The 18,941-nt window shown below is 44.9% G+C and overlaps 1 protein-coding gene and 1 long non-coding RNA gene across 4 annotated transcripts in view; one reads left to right on the forward strand and one right to left on the reverse strand.

The window, feature by feature from the left end:
- Positions 1-276: 276 nt before the first annotated feature.
- LOC125320966 overlaps positions 277-18,941 on the forward strand; it is a 34,047-nt gene continuing 15,382 nt past the window's right edge. Inside the window, exons 1-3 of the long non-coding RNA XR_007201372.1 lie at positions 277-1,282; positions 1,372-3,194; positions 8,817-18,808. This is a non-coding gene — a long non-coding RNA (uncharacterized LOC125320966). The remainder of the gene's footprint in view (positions 1,283-1,371; positions 3,195-8,816; positions 18,809-18,941) is intronic.
- Positions 2,896-18,941, reverse strand: part of EVA1C (eva-1 homolog C) — a 32,716-nt gene continuing 16,670 nt past the window's right edge. Inside the window, exons 4-8 of one of the 3 annotated variants that reach the window (XM_048293298.1) lie at positions 15,877-16,029; positions 8,452-8,595; positions 5,068-5,139; positions 4,333-4,425; positions 2,896-3,440 (exon numbers count right to left, since the gene is read on the reverse strand). In XM_048293298.1, the coding sequence (XP_048149255.1) occupies positions 3,043-3,440; positions 4,333-4,425; positions 5,068-5,139; positions 8,452-8,595; positions 15,877-16,029 (860 nt within the window). In that variant the 3' untranslated portion in view covers positions 2,896-3,042. The remainder of the gene's footprint in view (positions 3,441-4,332; positions 4,426-5,067; positions 5,140-8,451; positions 8,596-15,876; positions 16,030-18,941) is intronic. The other 2 variants (XM_048293310.1, XM_048293303.1) reach the window with 2 other exon arrangements.

Consider the following 18,941-nt stretch of genomic DNA (forward strand, 5'->3'; position numbering starts at 1 on the left):
ACAGCCTTGTGTGGGGCACAAACCAAATAGTCCAAACAACTTGCAAGCTCTCCTTTGCAGTATTTTCTCCTTAGGTTGCTCTCCTGGGAAATTGCAGGGATTTTACTGCTGAAACTCCATCCCACTGCCAGCCTTGAGTGTCCTTCCCATAGCATCACTGCTGCTGCCCCATGGCACCCTCCCCGTGGATACATCAGCCCTCAGCCTGGAGGGGGAGTAGATTCCAGCTATGGCACTTCACCTGCTGGCTTTTTCAGGGCTTGGGACAGGTAAGTGCATACCTCATTAATTTTCTATTTTCTCTACTGGATACTTTTTCTGCAGAGGGTGTTGTTTCAGAAAGATCCAAATAATTGAATGTCTGTTTATCAGGTTTTCTCATGTTTTTTTTCATTCTGACTTTCAGACTGCTGTGAACAGTGAATATTTTGGAATGAGGTGAACCGCTAATTGACAGCTTTCCCCAATTAGACTTGGAAAGTGTATGCAAAAAGAATAAAATAGCAACCCAAATTCAGACTATAAATAGTTCAGTCAGAGGAACAGATCCTGAGTGAAGCTTGACCTCCCAGCCTGGAGCAAAAGCTGTTTCCCCTGCCCTGATGACTTGCTTGTGGAGCTGGGGTTTGGACATGGTTTGTCACTACATTGGAGGATCCATTTAAACGAGTATGCATTATTAAGCACTGCACTTCTTTTTCCTCAAAACACATTCCCAGTGGCTGGGAAATGGGAAGCAGCTGGGAAATCTTGGGAAGCAGCTGCTTCTCTGGCACCTGCAGGAATTTTTTACTGTCCGCCTACAGCATGTGGTGGCAGGCGGGGAGGAAAATCAGGAGGGGATCAGGTCTGTTAAATCACTATTTCAATACGAAAGGTCTTTTTCCTCTGAGGCTGTAAAATCAAGGAGAGGAATGGGAGTTGGGAAAAGTGAAACGTTTTGCCCCAAGGAAGGGACTAACTTGTGAGTTTGCAAACTGGTTTCTGCTGATCTGCTGCACTGCAGTTGTTTTGTCACCAGGAATGTAGACCCTGGTTTCATCTGGGAATCCCAAGGAGGGCTATCAGATGGGTGGGTGTGTGGATGAAGTGAACAAAACACGGAAAGGACCTGTGTGCCCAGTGGCAGGAGCAAAGGCATTGGGCACAAAATGAAACACAGGAGGGTCCCTCTGAACATCAGGGAACACTTTGTCACTGTGTGGATGGCCGAGCACTGGCACAGGTTGCCCAGAAAGGTTGTGGAGTCTCGTCCTTGGTTGGACCAGGTGTTCTTCAGTGGGTCACCCCTAGGATGGCCGAGCACTGGCACAGGTTGCCCAGAAAGGTTGTGGAGTCTCGTCCTTGGTTGGACCAGGTGTTCTTCAGTAGGTCAGCCCTAGGGCACACTGACTTTACCTAGCCTTGGGCAAAGTGAAGTCGGGAGGAAAGATAACTCCCAGCTTTTGTTAGGATGGCAGCTTCTGACATCCGAGGCTTTCCAATAAAAATGAGGGAAGAAAATGCACAAATTTTAGTGGCTATAAACATTAACTGTCAGACAGATAACTTCCAGAAAGGAGCCAGCTGGGTGTCAACTGGCCTGTGGGCCTCAGGCTCTCCAGGAGGGAGTTTCACCAGGACTCAGAGTTCTGGGTAGCCCAGCAGCGCAGGGGGCCCTGGAGCCCCTGCCCTCAGCCTGCTCCAGGTCAGAGCCCAGCCTGCTCCAGTAAAAGAAGAGGATCAGGTTTTTTTCACTAGTATGGTCTGTCAGCAGAGGGAATTGTTGGGATGTCCATCAGTCCCTTCGTATCTGACCAGGAAATGGGTGGCACCTGCCCCATGAGTCAGGAGGAAGGAGCCAGCTCTGGCCCAGAGCCCTCCCCAAAGGCAAACTTGCCTTCTTCCACCCTCAGGACCAAGGCATGGGCTTCTCCAAACCAAAACCTATTAATCAATATCGTGCATAGCACAGGTTATGACGACTTCCTACTGGAAAGGGGAGAGCAGTGTCCCAGAGGGAATGCAGCCAGGCTCCTGGACTGTGCCTGGCCTCTGCTGCAGTTTCCCAGTGCTCTGGATGACCTCAACCCTCTGTCCATCTCCTTAGCCTCTCTTCCTTCCGCTGATAGGATGCTAATTGGTGGTGAGATTTTTCCAGTTGAGCACAGACAGGATTGTGCCTTAGTCATCTGAGCAAGATCCCTTCCTCCCTTTAAAGTTTTTCCAGGCTTAATTCGACTTTGTATCAGTAGGAAATGACAAGTCATGTCACTGTTTTCTTTCCAAGTGTTTCATACTACACTCTACCTGGACACACAGCATCTCAGTGGGGAAGCACAATGAACCCATGAAGTATTACCAATAGGAAGTGACATTTTTCCTCCTTTTGTTCAGTAAATTCCCTGTGGGCTGCAGCTAAAATATTGGAGACGTTTTTAAGACAGGAAGGCTGTTGTGGTTTCAGCTTAGATACATTACTGATTTCATTTTCTGTCCGACTGAAACCAAATCTGTCTAGTCTAACAATTTTCAAGTGACGATTGCGAACTGATAAAAAATCCTGAGAACATGACCTGTGTTCAAGTGCTGGCTCTAGCCCTGCTTTAGGATCAGAAAAATGAACCCAATGTTTCCCTTAAGTGTTCTTAGCATGTGGCAAAGTCAGGAGTTTTTTATGAAAGCAGCAGCCATTTTGGAGCTTGTCCTTCACAGATTTGCCAGCACAGATAGCAGCCGGAGCACATCTCAGGCGGGTCTGTTCTGATGGTTGAATGCATCTGCTTAAATATTTTCCACCTTTTTTGATATTCCTAAACATGGATTTGGCAGTTGATCCCAAATTACAGTGAAAAGTAATCTGTAGCATAAATTAAAAATGTAGAGTGTTTTTCACAGAAGGATTTATAGACAGTCAAGGATATGAAACCCTCTTTTTATTGCATATATTTCTTTTTGTTTTACAAATATTATATTCACTGATACAAATGTTCCTTCACAGAAGGTACATTGTTGTTTTTTTTTTTTTTTTAAAGGGATAGGGTGTCATCCAAAATAAGCCATTTATTGTTCATTAATATAAAATGTATTCATATTTCTAGGAGGTGTCATATCCAAACCACTGTTCATCCAAATTTCCTGTATGATCTGCTCCCTGCGTTCAATCCTTTCGGCCAGTTCTGCTGCCTCTGCTGAGTTATAACCTGTGTAAGAAGGTCTGTAAAGTCCGTCTGTCTCACCCTGGGTGTTGGAAAGGGAGGAATCCTCCCCCTCCTCTTCCTCCTCCTCCTGTTCACTGCTTTCGTAGGCTCTGGCACTCTCTGGCACCAGCTGATCCCTCTTTCTGTGCAATTTCCGGATGTCACTAGCACACGACATGCGGATCACCAAGGCACACAGCGTGAAGAATAATCCTACACAAACACTGGACACAAACAGGAGAGCGGCTCTTTCGGGGTGATCTGCAGGCAAGAAAGCCAGGGCTTAATTGCTTTACAAACTGCCAAGGCTGGCTACAAACCCCCAGCTGCAATTCCCGCAGTGTTCCATAGCCATAAGGCATCCAAACCTCCCAACACTCACAGCCCAACCCTGCCAGCTCTGCCTCTCCAAACTGCTGGGCAAAAATGCAGCCTGGTTATAACATCATAAAATAACAACATGACCCCAACCCTTTACGAGCAGCTCACTGCTGTTGTCAACCAGCTACCAGAACTCTGCACACCTTTTTTGGTTTTTCCAGCCATCCTGCCAAAACAGGCCTTACCCTCACAAACAGGGGGCATGAGAAGAGTGACTGTGGGCTCAGCAGGGCCTTAGCAGCATCTCCAGGCCAGGCTGAGTAGGTAGCACTTTTCTTCCTTTGCACTTAGTGTTGCTAAGTCACAAAACCTGCTTTGTCTCACAGCAGAGACGGCTGAGTTTGGGATGGCTTTTCTCTTCCTCCCCCTCTTCCTCTCCCTCTTCCTCCCCCTCTCTCTTTCTTTCTACTACTCCTTGACGATCCGTGTATGTACGCAGCCCAACATTTCCAAAGACAGGTGTTTCCAATGCTCTCACAGGTCAGGGCCAGGTGTACAAAACTACTGAACATCCAACAGTCCCAATTGAAAATATTAATTTAAATATATCTTGGCTGCAGTTGCTTAGAGAGTTTGAATCCTTCAAGGCAGGAAATATTCCCTAAATATCAATTATGCTGAGATTGTCCCATCAACCAGACTCTGATTATATTGTAATAATATCATTACCATAAACGTGGGATTACTAGTTGTAACCTTTGGATTTGGTCCTCCCTTTTCCCCATAATGCCATGATCTAGTGAGCCAAACAGTATCAGCCTCATTTTCCTACCTCTAATGTATGCAAATGTAGCCAAGTAGTTAGAGCTAACAATAGTTCCATCTTTCTTTGGAAGTCTTGATTCCCTTGGATCAAGGTCGACACCTGTGACACGAGGAGGGAAGGTAAATTCAATGAAGCTACTAAACTCATATTCACCCAGTAACTTTCCAGCTAACGAGTCCACCCAAAACACAGGCAGGCCAGTGCTGTGCTGAAGGAGCTGCAGAACACTAGACCAAAAAATGGTTGCTAAGTTGAATACAGTATAATTAACAAATTACTGAAAATATCAAACATCTAGAAAATGGCAAGTTCATTTAAAGGAGCCTATTGCCAAGTGAAACCCCTTGTGCCTATTCCCATTGGGTTTTCTGAAATAATTTTACTTCATGAAACTTCACGGTTCTCCAATGGCCTTCCCAGCCCAAACATGCCATGTGCTCCTGTTACTGGGGATAGCGTACACACATCAGCCTCATCCTTAACTTTGTGGCCTTTGAAAAGAGCAGGTGTTGGCAGAACTTGTAAAAGATTCTTCACCCTGAAACAACTACAATTTCACTTTTGCTCTTCCCAACGTGCTGGCTCTGGGCAGGTCACCCTTCCTGCAGCATTGCTGGGACTGCAGGACTGTGCTCACATCCCACTCCCAGCCTGTCCCCCTGCTCTCCAACAGGAAAAGCAGCTCTTTCAGCAGGGTTTCCACTACTTCATCCCAAACCCTGACTCTGTGGTGGTACATACCATCATTCTGTTTGATGGAAGACTTGTTATCGGGGACCAGGGGGTTGACAGCCGTGAGGATAAATTTCGGAACTGCAGAGACAAAAGACAAATTGTGTTTTGTTAGTTTTAAGAACCTTCTCCCCAGTTAATTACAAATCCCTCTGCTAACCCTGGGTTTATTAACTGGGTTTCTGACAGTGGTATTGAAGGTTGGACTCAATCTTGGAGACCTTTTCCGACCTTAATGATTGTATGGTTCTTGCAAAGTCAGGGCAGCTCTGGGCCTGTGACTGGATTTACACACACCAGCCTGCTCCAGGAACATCCGTGCAACTCCATACAGCCTGGCAACCTGCCCCTTGTTTTCAGCCCCTCAAGGGTGTGCCAACCAGTGGATGGAGACAAAATTGGCCTCTAACTTCAGCATAAATTGGGCTACAGCCAGATGCTAGGTTGCATCTAGATACTGGGTTTGGATGAGGATAATTCACTGTAATTCTAAGATAAACGTTGAAGTCTTGCATGATGTCATTTGCGAAGCCTCTGAGTTGCTGAGGAGGAAAGGGGGAAGGATGGGAATAAATGAGCTGCATCTCTCTCATTTCATTAATTTATTCCCTTGATAAGTGTTTACAGTCTTCTTCAAATAAAAGAACTACAAGCAGGTGCATTGTACAGACATTGACGGTTCACATATTCTGCGTTGGATGAATGGGCCCTTCTGACAGCCAGATCTTGGCACCTGTTCCTGTACTATGTGAAGCCAGATTGATTGATTTTCAGACTGATTGTGAGAGGAAAAAAAAGAAGAAATTTCAAGTATGACACTCACCTCTATCCCACATAGAAATATTTGCCAAGAAACAGTGTTGAGAGAATTAAAGGGAACAGAGGTTTGCAGCTTAAACAGACGCTGAGGTTTGCAGCTTAGCATAGTTTTCATTTGGAAAACAACTAAAAATAGCACTTTTTTGTGAGCATAACTTTTCTTTCTGTGTGGGCTCAAAGTCAGAGCTGTTTCCTTTCCTCATGAAGGAATACTTTTGGGACTCTTGGCTCCTGTTTGCAGTGGAAGGCCAACAGATGCAGGGGTAAATAAGCTCATTTCTGTTTTGTCTTGTACCTCATGGTAGTTTATAGCTGTTTCCCCCTGGCAGAATACTTTCCTTGGTGTGTGGGGCAGACAGGGAGCAGGATTGTTTCCAGCCTGCGGTCTGCATTTGCAGGCCTGGCTATTCTGAACAACATGCCTGTGTTGTGAACCATGTCCTGGGAGGATGCTCAGTCTCCAGCACCGATGCAGGACCCAGAGCTCCTGTTGCATGGCCTGGGACTCCTTCCCCTGTGCTGGTGTCCCTCCTGCTCCCCCTGCAGGGGGAGCTCCCCAGGGCTTTGCTTGTTCTTTTTCCCCCTATACCATTCAAATATTTATTGTAGGGGAATGTTTAATTCAAAATTGCATGGACAGAAAGAGCCCCTGGCTCCTTGCAGTGCTCATTTTCATTACGGTGCCTTTCAGACACAAGGACCTTAACTAGGATAGGCTACATCAGGTTGCTGAACAGAACAGCTGCTACCAGCATGAGGAATTCTTATTAAGATAGTAACATCTGTACTACACCTTGTGCCAGCACTGCTTTGGCAAGTAGGAGTCAGTCACCTCCTGCAGGCTGCCAAAGGCAGCACACAAAGGGACTCTGGCATCCAGGGAGTGCGGATCCTCCCGGGACCACAGGAGCCGTGTTGCCTGAGAGAGGATTCCAGGATCCTGAAGTGCGGGCTCAGCAAGAGCCAGGAGGTCCCACCTTGCACAGACAGGAGATGATTCTGAGCAGATCACTGGGGGCACTGAGACTTCAAGAAACTAGCGCCTCTCGGCTCCTGCCATGTTTTTATACTGTCAGGAATGAACTGCAAATGTAAAAATGTAGCCAGACTCACTATCCCTAAACGGCTGCTGACCGCTGGGTGGGGCAGCATGGGGTTTTTTCACGTTCCTGACCACGATAGAAATACTTTGAAGTGTGACACAGCCCTGAGAACAAAAGTGCTCTGGTCTGCTGCGTTCCTGTCATTACAGGGGGAGGTCTATTTGCATTATCTTGGGAAGCATCAGACTAGCAGGCATCTTCTAGTGAGGAGAATGTAAAACTTTGTGATTCTGGAATATTCCAAATTCTTCCCGTGTTGATTAGATGATCTGTAAAATAATCAGATCTGCAAATCATTGGCTAGTGCTTCACATTGCACAGCCCAGTAAGATTTGGCAGAAGAAAAAATCTTCCAAATGTGCCAGCAGCACAAAAGAACACTATTTGTTACCCACGTGTTTTTGCAAAACCTCATCCCTAAATAACAGCATGCATAACTCCAGTGCAAATAAACTCGCACTGCTTTTCTGATACACAGATGTGCAAAGAGGAATGACTTGTTGTAGTTATGCTTATGCTAATGGGAGAGAATTATATTAACTCATTCATAAAGGCAGCTGCACAATAATCTAATGTATTGGTGCAATGGCAGATTCCTGTATCTCTCCAGTAATAGGAAGCTGAATTACTGTACCGCCTTTCACAGCTGACAACCAATGCTTGGGGAGACTGAAAATCTCTCAGGGCTCATTTTCCTCTGATCTTCAGGTAGAGGTGATCTGGCCATCAATCCTACACTGCTGTTCTCAAAAGCATGTCTCAGGTAACCTGTGCCCTTTGACCACTACTCACTAGGGATGCAGCCAAGGGACTTTGCAGTATGTAGCTGTAGAGCTGCTCCTAACAAAGTATTTTAGGGAATTCTGCTTGCCTCTTATGAAAATATATTAGTCTATAGGAAACAATATGGAAAGCTGTTCCCTCTTGTCTGAGGAATGAGCTGAAGTATGTTTCAATCCTGCAAGGGATGTATAACCTCAAATCTTTACTTTTCATAAACCTTCACTTCCTTTTCCATGAGAAAGGAAACCCCTCTGTGAGGGAGAAGCTGTAGATGTGCTCACATGAATCAGGTTTCAGGACTGGGCTTGTACACAGTGCTTCAATTATGCTGGACTGTTTTACCTGCCCTGATGCCAGGCAATGCCAGGTTATTTTTCCTAGCTCTGTTGCAGGTGAATTCTGTGGAACTGACTCTTATCTGGATAGTATTTCTCAAAAATATTGAACTACATACTTGATATTTTATTGTCGGTTGCATTTTTTTGTAGCAAAAAACTCCTTAAGTCCAGAGTCTTTGTTAGGTGCCGCTGTGCCCAGGGGATTGTTCGTGTATTGTGTGTGTCTGTGTTACAAACTTCCTATGTTAAAGGGAAGTGGGTATTTAGGAAGGCTCAGTGCCCATATGTAGACATGCGTGTCTTTGCAAGCAGAAATGAGGGCTTGAAAATGATTGTGCATTTGCTCTTACCACATGCATAGCTGACATTAAGGTATTTTGTCACTCCAGGTAGGCATGGACTTCCAAAATCCCGGCTAGTGACAATGATTTTGCATCTCTGCTTCCCATAACACCTTTTTGATAACACTTCCAGCGCTGTGTAAGAGAAACAGTCTGAAAGAAAAAACACATATAATAAATATACAACTCTGGTGTTAGCCGAAATGAGAGCTGCTGGATGCAAGACTAGAGATACAAGTCTGCATCTCATCTCAGGCATAACTTTGCCTAAGCAGGATTTCAGTATTAAATATTAGGATTTGTCAATGCAAGGAAGTCAGCTGCAATAAAAATGTGAACTTGCAGCAAGTTAACTCTCCCGTGTTGCCTTCCAGGTGCATACGAAGGCTGCAGGAAGAGTCCTGTTGAGCTCCAAACAGATGCCCAATATAAGGTCTCGATGTACCATTCAGGATGTCTTGGAAACAATAAGCACATCCAAATCGCTCTCTATCTATTCCATCTCAAATCAAGAGAGAAGAAATGCTGTTTCCAAGTCTGTCTCTCAGCCCTGGGTTACTGAGATGAGTCGACCGGACACCCAAGTTCAGTTCAAGTCAGGTGAGATCAATTTTTATGTGCTGCAACAGCTTAGGCTGCGGGGAAGTTCAGGGTATTAAAAAGCAGCTTTTGATTTACAGTGAAGAGGTCAAAATGGGCTCAGTATTTAACCAGGGAAACATGTGGCTTCCAAAAATGGGTTTTGCATTGGAGGTGAAATTATTTGACTGGGAAAGTGTGTGAGTCACATTCTGCTTTAAAAAAAAAGAACGTCTCTAAATGTGATTAAGTTCTCTGTATCCACATGTGCTAAACTCCAAGCCACAAAGCAAGAAACACCCTGTAGTTTTGGTTTCTGAATAGAAAGGATGCAGAATGGACAAGTCTGGATCAAGTAATACTTCTCTGAATCTTTCTGCATCACTGCACACACTGTGGCTTCCTATGTAGGACAGATATGTCTCACTCCAGGCTTCTGAGGCGAGGGCGCTGTAGAGGTCTGAAACATATTTCTCGGGACATTAACACAGTCCCTCTTCCTGCAATAAAGCATGGCACCCAGTCAGCTGCCAACTGCTGAAGCTCATTTGTGCCTCTTTAGAGGAAGGACAAACACTGTTTGCAAAGACACTCCAAAGGTTCCCCAAATCTGTTTGGAAAGAAGAGAAGGTTTGAGACTGAGTTCTTGACATTTAATGTGTGAAAATGGGGCAGATTTGTGGTTTTTAGAGTTAACTCCCTGAATAAGCACTGAGTAAGTCATATACCTGGGCAGAGTCATCAGGAGATATTGGGCTCATCCGTCTGGCAAAGGGCTCGTGAGTTACTTTGGACATGGATTTTAGGAGACAGCTCTTCCTCTGACCTTTCAGAGACCTAAAATCCCCGTACCTGTGTGTCCCAAGAGACTGCTGGAAGGCAGGGAAGAGCTGACCTAAAGCAGTGGGTAGTTCTGATTAAGTAACTCAGCAGTTTTAGTTTCCCTCCCTGGCAATTTCAGATAAGTAAAGATATATTTAGATGGACGTTTTAGGCAGCCAATAGCTTACTTTGGCAAGTACAAAACCAACTGGAGAATATCAGGAGGAATTACCGGGTGACTCATGAATGAATGGATTGGGAGCACAGCAGCAAACTGAATTATGTTTTCTACAGAATTTTCTTTTATAAGGCTCGTGCCTTATAAAAACAGGAGGATGCTGTGCTGATGGTTTTCTACATATTCAGTGATATGGCAAGTGTGTGTTTCATTTCAGCTTTGGTAGGCATTTGCTCATGTTTCTGTGGGACTTAATAGCTTCTTATCATCTCTATCCATGTTGGATTTGGCTCCTGTACCAGTCATTATATGCCTGCAGGTTCTTGGCAGGCCAGTTTTTGGAGAACCTCCCAGGGCTTGCCTGGTGTCATAGGTGAGTGAATGCAAACTGTGGCTGGTTTCTTCTGCAGGACAGGACAGACGTTACCTGGAAAGACTTACAACATTAAAAAAACCTATTTAAAACTTCCTGCGTTCTAAAAAGATTTTGGGTTCTATTGATTCAATCCAAAATCCTGTCTGGTTTATATGCATCCTTGCTACCTTCCCAGTAGTTCTCCCAGCAGCTATGATGGGAATAACTTGAATAACTTCCCCTCCTCCTGGTGAAACACCTTATTCCAGTGACTGAATGAGGAGAGGTCAGTGCTGTGTTTGGAGTAAAGGAATTCCATGGAATGGCCCCAGAGAAACCATTAATTGGGAGATGAACATAAATATGCAATGTGGCTTCTTTCTGGCTAAGTGCTGTTCGATCTACACAGATATCCCTGGGGCTTGTTAGACTGGTACCGTACGTTTTCAATAACCTGCTTCTGGAAAGGCACATTCCCAGAGTGCTAAAAGGCTGGTGGCATCCAGCGGTGGTGGACAAGGCAGCAATGTGTGGCTGGGAAAACACTCCATTCTCCATGCCTTTCTCCCGAAGTTGGTTGTTACACACCAAGAGTGTCGGTGGATCTTTTGTACCAGACACTGCTATGGATGGCACAGGGACACGGGTGTCAAGACGAGGTTCTTAATGCAGTAATAAACTATCCAATCTGACTGCAGCTATTTAACAGTTGGAGTACAAAGCCTTGTTTCTGCAGGAAAGGCTCTTTCAGCTCCCTAATTAGCTTTGTTTGGGAAAGTTTTGGCATGCAAATGACATGCCATAAATCATGCAGGCTTTAATGAGAAGTAATTTGTCTTCTGGTTTCTTAAAGCTTCTCTCAATTCAGACAGGAGGAGCTTTCCCTCCCTTTCTTTCCACCCTGCCACACAAGACCTGCAGGTGATGGAGCATCTTGTGCCAGGCCCCAGGGACAGCATCCTGTCCCACCCTCTCCAAACGTTTCCAACTGCTTTCATCCCCAACTGCTCCTTATGCCGCTTTATGTGTCCTGGGCTGTGTCCACCCACAGAAGAATAAGGAGCTCGCTTTTAAAATCAAAGCAAAGAAATGCTTTGGTTTTAAGCTGAAAGCAAAGATTTCACACCTTCAAATCAGGATGCCTTGTGCTTTGTGGAGCCCAAATATCAGCTGTGGGGACAAGAACTGACAGGGGGAAGCTATGGAGTTCAGAGCAAGCTAAGGCTGCAGGATCCTAAAGAAAGTTGCTGAAATAATATGGTAATTTATGCAAGAGCACGGCACGCAAGGTCCCGCCTATGCATCAGAAAAGGGCCACTTGAGCTGCTGATTCCAGCAGAAACACACAATGTGATCAGCAGCACTTTTGTACCAAAAAAAACCCCACCAAACTTGGTCTCTCTTTCCTCCTTGCACATGCATGTGCAGTGTGGGGGATCCATCGCACCAAACACCAAGGGCAAGAGACAAGTGGGGCTCTCCGCTTCCTGGCAGCAGGAGCCGGACTCCTTGCTCCTGCATGTGCACATGCAGGAGTTCCTTGGCTCCTTTTAGACTTGGGGGCCAGGTGTACTTTTCCAAACCTTTCACAAATTTGAGCCATGAAAAAATAGACCCAAGAAACTCCTGATCTACTGGTAAAGAAAACATTACTGGATGAAGTGATGTGTGTCTCAGAGTGCTCCAAGCAACTTCCACCAGACAAATCTGATCTTCCCTGTTCATCTCAGAAGAAAGTTACTTGGACTCTAAAAATGGTGGCTGGTCTTTTTTTCCCTTCAGTCGCTCCTCATCCTGCCACTGCTCTGAAAACCTCTTCTTTTAAGGGGGTTTTCCCTTGACAACGTTTGCTGGGGCCAAGGGGTGCAATGGCTCCTACTGGCACCTCTTGAGGCCCAAAGCACCTACTAAGCTTCTCAGTTTTCTCAGGCTGACACAGGCAAGGACCTTTTCATATCTGGTGTCTGCACACAGAGAGAGCTGACTTAAGGGGTTTTGTGGTGGAAGGAAAACGGAACTATTTTATCCTTACTTTTGCATCCACAAAATTGATTTGACTCCCGTCTCCCACACCCAAAGTGCCAATGCAGTGAGGAAACATTTCCAGATCTGCCTACAGCTGCTTGTGCCTTCACTGCTGTTACTTATGATCTCAAGAGACATTCCCAAGGGACTGGCTCACACCAGGCAGAGAGTACATCTCTTAGTAAGAGACAGAAACCAAAAGCTTTTCAGTCAGTGAATAAGAGATGTAAGGCCCTTTGAATTGGCTACAATATCCAAACAAACAAACAAACAAAAACAAATAAAAAAGAATCACAGCATCATAGAATCCTGTTACATTAAAAAAATCATGACACCTAGTTGGACTGGAAGGAAGCTACAGGATGTTGAAAATCCCTCTTGCTTGACTTGCTCACCCTTTCCTCTTAGCTGAATTCCACTGGGAAGAGGAGACTATGACAAAGCCTAACCCCAGGGTATGTCATGGCACAGTGCAAGCTGTGATGAGAGTTGGTGAATTCTCCACCTCCCCTCTCAACCCTCCAAAAGTGGGGCCAGATAAAAGGGCTGCACTGGAAGGAACCCCACCTTCCAGCAATGAGAACCATGGCAGGGGTGTAATTCAGGGCTGTGTTGGTCCCTGGTGCTTGAGGAAATGCGCAGCTGACCAGGCAATGTGCATCCAGAGGAATTTCTGGGAAGGATATTGCAGTGTTCTAGCTTGCAAGTTGAACCTAGGGGCAACCCACTACCAAGGCTTCTTTCAAGTATTTTCATGTATTAACAAGAGTAATTTATTATTTGAGAGGTGTTTGTTGAGCTGAATCTTCCTGGTCCTCTCTATGGTAACCTGTTCTGGCACAATTCTTTAACAACTTCTGGCCAATAAATTTTCTATTTCCTCATGCACATGTTAGTACAAATATGAAAAGAGATAATGGGTCAGAAAAGGCAACAAGTCACACAGGAACAAACTGCTATAGTTTCCTGCTTTGGTGCTTGGCACAGTGGATTCCTCTAGGCAGAACCATCTGCTACAAAACCACACCCAGAATTTTCTTGTGAAGTTTTTGATAGTCTTAGTAAAGCAGAGAGGTTACTTGCTGGAAGTTCTGTACAGTCTTAACAGTACCAGGCATTTGGACAGCTGCAGAAGCTGATTTTTACTATTAAACTGGCTCAAAAAAGCAGTTGCATGAGTAGGTACTCATGCTACATGTGGAGGTGAGGGTCGGGATCCTACAAGTGCTCAAGGCCACACAGCTATCTCCCATAGCTGAGATGGATTTATATACTTTATTTCCTATATGGAGAAGAGCTTTTTGCCAAAGAATTGACATGTTTTCCTGGGTTCCCTTTGAAGCAAAGCTCTGAAAATCTGTCAGCCGATTTGACAGGTGGTTCACAGAAAAGCAGTGCTTGAGAACACATCTGTCCCAACCCAAAGCTGCTGTTTGTCATTGCTATCACACATATCAGCAGGTAGCCAAGATCTCGAGGTGCATCCAATTCAATACCCAGTACACCTGACAGGACCATATCAAGTATGGAAAGATGCAAAGCTTTTGAGCTCACCAGAGACTTTCTATGCCTGTCATTAGGACCTACAGATGACTTCTCTTCTGCGTAGTGCTAAAAAAATCACCTCACAGTTTCTCTGTGAGGCAGTGAAAGAACTGGAAAGGCTTGAGCGCTGCCTTTAGGCTGAGTTGCACCCATGCGAGCAGAAACAACAATGGATGTGTTTTGGAGCCAATTTAGCTTTTGCTGTAAACATAAATAGGTACACAGACTCTGATTTGAGAAGGAAGAGCTGTCTTAAGTCATTACATTCAAATTACCATTGTTTTCCCGGAGAGAAAGGTACACAGAAATCTAATCGTGGACTACATCTGTAGGTGCTTAAATATCCACACAAATAAGTTTCAGGCTTGAGACAGATCTGGAGTCAATTGGATCTGGCTCCTAAGTGCCGAGTCTTTTGTGATAACTGAATGTGAACTCCCACGCCACACAGGGGCTTTTGGAAATTCTACTGCCTGCAGAAGGTCACTGGTACCACGCAGGAAGAGGCCAAGCACTTCCATTAAGTAGTAGGAAATCTATACAAGGATCTACCTTCTGTAGATCTGATTTGTATTTGTCTCAGGTTTTATGCTCTCTCCTATTACTGGTGTCTTAGGCTGCTTTATAGAGCACAAAACCAGTGTCAGCCAGGGTGTTGCTGCATAGGTGCTTGTAAACAGGGGCCACAGCAGAGCTTGTTGCATTTGCAAATTCTTTCTCTTTATCGTGGGAGACTTTATCCAGTAGGAAAGGTTTGCAGAATTCTGATCTGTGAACTGTGAGTGCTGACATCAGAGGCAAGGGAGTAATTTTGAAAGGTCAGTGAAGTGCAAGGTACAAGTGTGGTGGCAGCCTCTCTCGATCAGCTGAGACATCTGTGCCCTGACTTGTGTCACCCGTTAATGCCAGCATCGTAAGGGGTGTGGGGGCCTGCCAGAGACCTGCTAAAATGTTTCCTCTGCAGAACAGATAGGCACAGCTAAGTCTATGTGAAGGCCCGGGAGAGCCGATGGGAAACACAGACACAGCAATATTAAATAGATTCTTGTCTAAGAACAGATTGCAATTTTCAGCCAATAAATTTTTAATAGTATCTATGTAACTAAATAGAAACATTGGCTTGCAGACAAAGGGCTCTTAAGATTAATTATTGATCTCTTCTTGATGTTTTGAGAGATGCTTCTCATAGATGACACTTAAAGCATGTTTCTTAGGAGCAACGTTAAGCCTTTGCACAGGGCTGGCATCAGTCATGCAAGCCCTTCCCTTTGTAGTACTCATCTCATGCTGGCCTTCTCCATGGCATGACAAGTTACCATCATGCCTTCAGTGTCACCACTGAACTTATTATTCAGTGTAGTACTATGTATGTAGGACATTCCCGACTTGGTGCCAGAGAGAAGTCCCAAGTATGTTTAACTTTCTGATGTGCCACCACAGCCTTGGAGCCTAGCCATACAACAGCATCTAAAGCAACGGCCCTGCCTCATGGACCCTCTCCTTACAGTCTGCAGCTAAGGCAGGGAATATCTGGCAGAAACAGGTATCAGAGAAGAAGGAGCAGTAAGACACAGTATCGTGACACTTGTGTCACCTGGTCATTGTCAGAAGCTGGAGGAAGCAGAGAGGCAAACAGTGAATATTTAGTATATGTCACCTAAATTCAAGACAGACAAGAGAACTAGTTTTTGATGCTAATCATACTACAGACTGATTAACTGTATGAAAGTTTATTACTTTGCTGCATTTATTACTCTATGTTCCTCCCTCTTACTGGGCAGTTTGAGTTTCAGAAATAATCTCTCTCACATTTCAACCACCGATGCTTTCAAAACACCATTGCTCTTGCATCTGAAGTTTCTCCCCACCTGTGTCCCCTCTTCCCTGTGCTCCTGCCTGGAGAAGGTTCCTCAACGGTGCCCAAACGTACCAAAGGGGGGTGTGTGCTCCGCCTTTGTTGAGCAGACGCTCTCCTCATGTGCCCATCTGCCGTAGGTGGCTGAGTAGATGATAAGGAACTTGGATTCCTGACAGTGGAGCTTCAGTTCCTGGTTTTCACATGCTGATTTGGTTTTGTATTCAGCTAAAGTAGAAGCAAACAGCAATAATAGCATGAGGCAATTTATTTAGCTGCACTGTTAATAGCAAATAGCAGCAGGACAGAAACCAGCTTTCCTGCAAATGCTGTTGCAAGTGACATGTGGCACCTGTACAGCCAGACACAGAGTCAAGAGCAGAGTGCTTCTCCCAAATGAGTTGCTCCCAAGTGACTATCTAGAGCCTGTGGCTGCTTGTTGAACAGAATAAAAAACCCTAACTTTTGCCAATCTCCTCTCCCAGTGGAACAGCCTCCTTGGTTTCCTGGCTTGCTTTCCTGCTCAGTAAGAGAAGCTTCATCTTTCCCTTTTGTCTCTCCTCAGGACACTGTTGCATTCTACGCGTGTCTCAGCTGCCTCTGCACACTCATCAATCACGGGCAGGGCTGGCACTGCTCAGTGACAGCACTGGGGGAGAGGGACAGACAATGGGAGGACAAAGGCCAGGATGGGGTTCCCATCCCAAGGCAGACAGTGCTCTCAGCTGTATTTGCATGGCTCCACCCAGGTCAGTTGGTTTCTCTGGGCGGCACCTTCAAGCAGGGGCTCATTTGAAAGTTTGGCTGGCAAAGTGATGTGAATTAGGACCCTGAGAAAAATCCCCCCCTCCCTTGCTCAGCTGGCACAGGCACCCTTGGGAGCACCCTCAGCAGAGGTGGGGAAGGCACTTAGCTCATCTTCATGGCTTATCGCTCCTAGGGAAACCCTTTAAATCTGCTACCTGGCCAAGAAGGCTCTTCCTGGCCTAAGCAGCCACTCTGTCCGTGACATTTTACCTTCTTGAGTCTTCCTGGTTGAGCTGTGTTGCCAAACCTTTTTATGGCAGATAAAGCCAGGGAGAAGAGTTTATTCTCCTCCAATTTTTTTTGTCCTCAAAACTGTGGAAACAGGAAAAGGAGATTCCTGAGCTGAGCAGAAGAAAAGGGAGACCTTTTGTTAGCAAGTGATGTCCCTGTGAGTGGAGGGTGGATGCTGGTTCTTGGGGAACTGGAGAGAGAAAAACCTCCTATCTACTCAACATTATTGTTTCATCCAAAACAGAACAGATAAAACAATGGGTTAATGTTCTTGGTAACAGTCCCGTTTCTTCCGTTTGAGCTCATCAACAGCTACAAGCTTAAGTCTAAAAAAGAGTGATTTTGAGAAATACTTGACCTGCTGCAGGTTGTGACTTCTGCAGAAGCACCTGCCGTACTGTGCACCAATAAATAGGTCGAAAACCTGGGGTCTCTGCCCAAGGACTGACAGCCTAAAGCTGAGCTCTGAGTCTGGCTGTGCTGGAGGGGCTGTGGAAGTACGTATAACCCCAAGTGGTATCAGAAAAGGAGAAGAGCCCAAGATAAACCTCTGCAGGGATACGGCAACAATAATTGTAAATAGATGAAAAGCTAAGGGATTTAGGCAATTGCTTAAGTGCCCACTTGAAGGAAAGGAGACTGCAAAATATATTTGAAGTTATCCTGAAGTGATTTCCTGAGTAAGGATGTTTTCCACTGCCAAGACTAACAATATTGGTATCTTACCTACAAATATAAATTTCCTGTCACAAGAAATCATGTAATTTGCCCTGGAATTGGACTATTTCTCAATCCTGAAGGCAGCACATGCTGCTAAATATGCTTTTGACCAGCTTTTTAAGAATTCAAATCACAGAAAATACTATATACTCAAAGAAGCTCATCTCCCATGGAAAAAAATATTAAGCAGCTTCCAAAAGTAATAAACAATCCAAATTCGCTTTTGATTAGTAAAAAGAGATTTCTAATGACGCAGACGCTGCTATGACATTCAAATCCACCTACTATTAATAATGGACTAATTGCAATATGCAAAATGACTTAAACTATTGATATAATAAAACAGATCATGAAATTTTTCAATTTCAGGCTTTTTTTTCCCTAACGATTGGCCCTGTGTATCTCCCTGGGAGTTTCTGAGTCAGTGCTTTGCCAAAGGTAACATCTGCCTACTCCACTCCATCTTTCTGCTGACTTCCACTTTCCAGTGTGAGATTGCCCTTCAGTTCACTTGCCACCTACTCCTGTTCTACCACTGATGTATATCTTAGTGCTCTGATCAAAGAAAACCCCCTTAGTGCTTTCTCCTTTGCTCATGGGTTGGTATTTCTGAGTTGGCTGGTGAACTTACCCATAAATCATCGTTCAGCTGTTTTCTCTGGGACCCATTTCAGCCACTCTGGGGATTCACTGCCAGACAATCTGAGCCCCCAGGCTACTGGAGCTTGTTCTCATATACCATAGCAACAAGGAGAACGATTAAAAACCACCAATGAAGGAAACCTCATGAGGATTGTCTTAATCGTTCTTCCGTTTTCTCATGTTTACAAAGTGGATTCTCTTTGAGGTAAGATTTGTTCCTTCACATACCAGCATCGAATACCTGCACAGAGCACAGGTGATTCTACAATAAAAGCCTCTAACCAAGTCAGCACATGTATCTTCTGGCCATTATTCCCTAAGCGGGAGGTATTTTTGAATCTTTGAAAGCTTTAGGCCCAGCTCCTTAAGTATTTTTGCATATTCCTTCCTAGGATACCTTCTTCATCATTTTGATCCTTAGCCCAAGCATCTGGTTTTGCTGTTCAGCTCTTTCTAATACGACATTATCATTGCAATCTCACTAAAAATAATTTCCAAAACATTTTTCCTTTCTAGTCTGATGTCTGACACCTGCCCCTGCCAAACTACGCTGGTCATTAAATTGGCAGCCAGCACCCTGAAGCTGCAAACACAATGGAGAGCTAAGGTAAAGTAGAAAAAAACAATTTGTTATCAATCCAAGAGCCCCAAAATTTCACATGGATTTATGCAAAGCCTTGTGCAGTGGCATTTTAACCAAAACAAGCAACCAAACATGCAGAAAAACACATTTGCCTGAT

The sequence above is a fragment of the Corvus hawaiiensis genome, chromosome 2 (genome assembly GCF_020740725.1).
Source record: "Corvus hawaiiensis isolate bCorHaw1 chromosome 2, bCorHaw1.pri.cur, whole genome shotgun sequence".
Classification (NCBI taxonomy): Eukaryota; Metazoa; Chordata; class Aves; order Passeriformes; family Corvidae; genus Corvus; species Corvus hawaiiensis.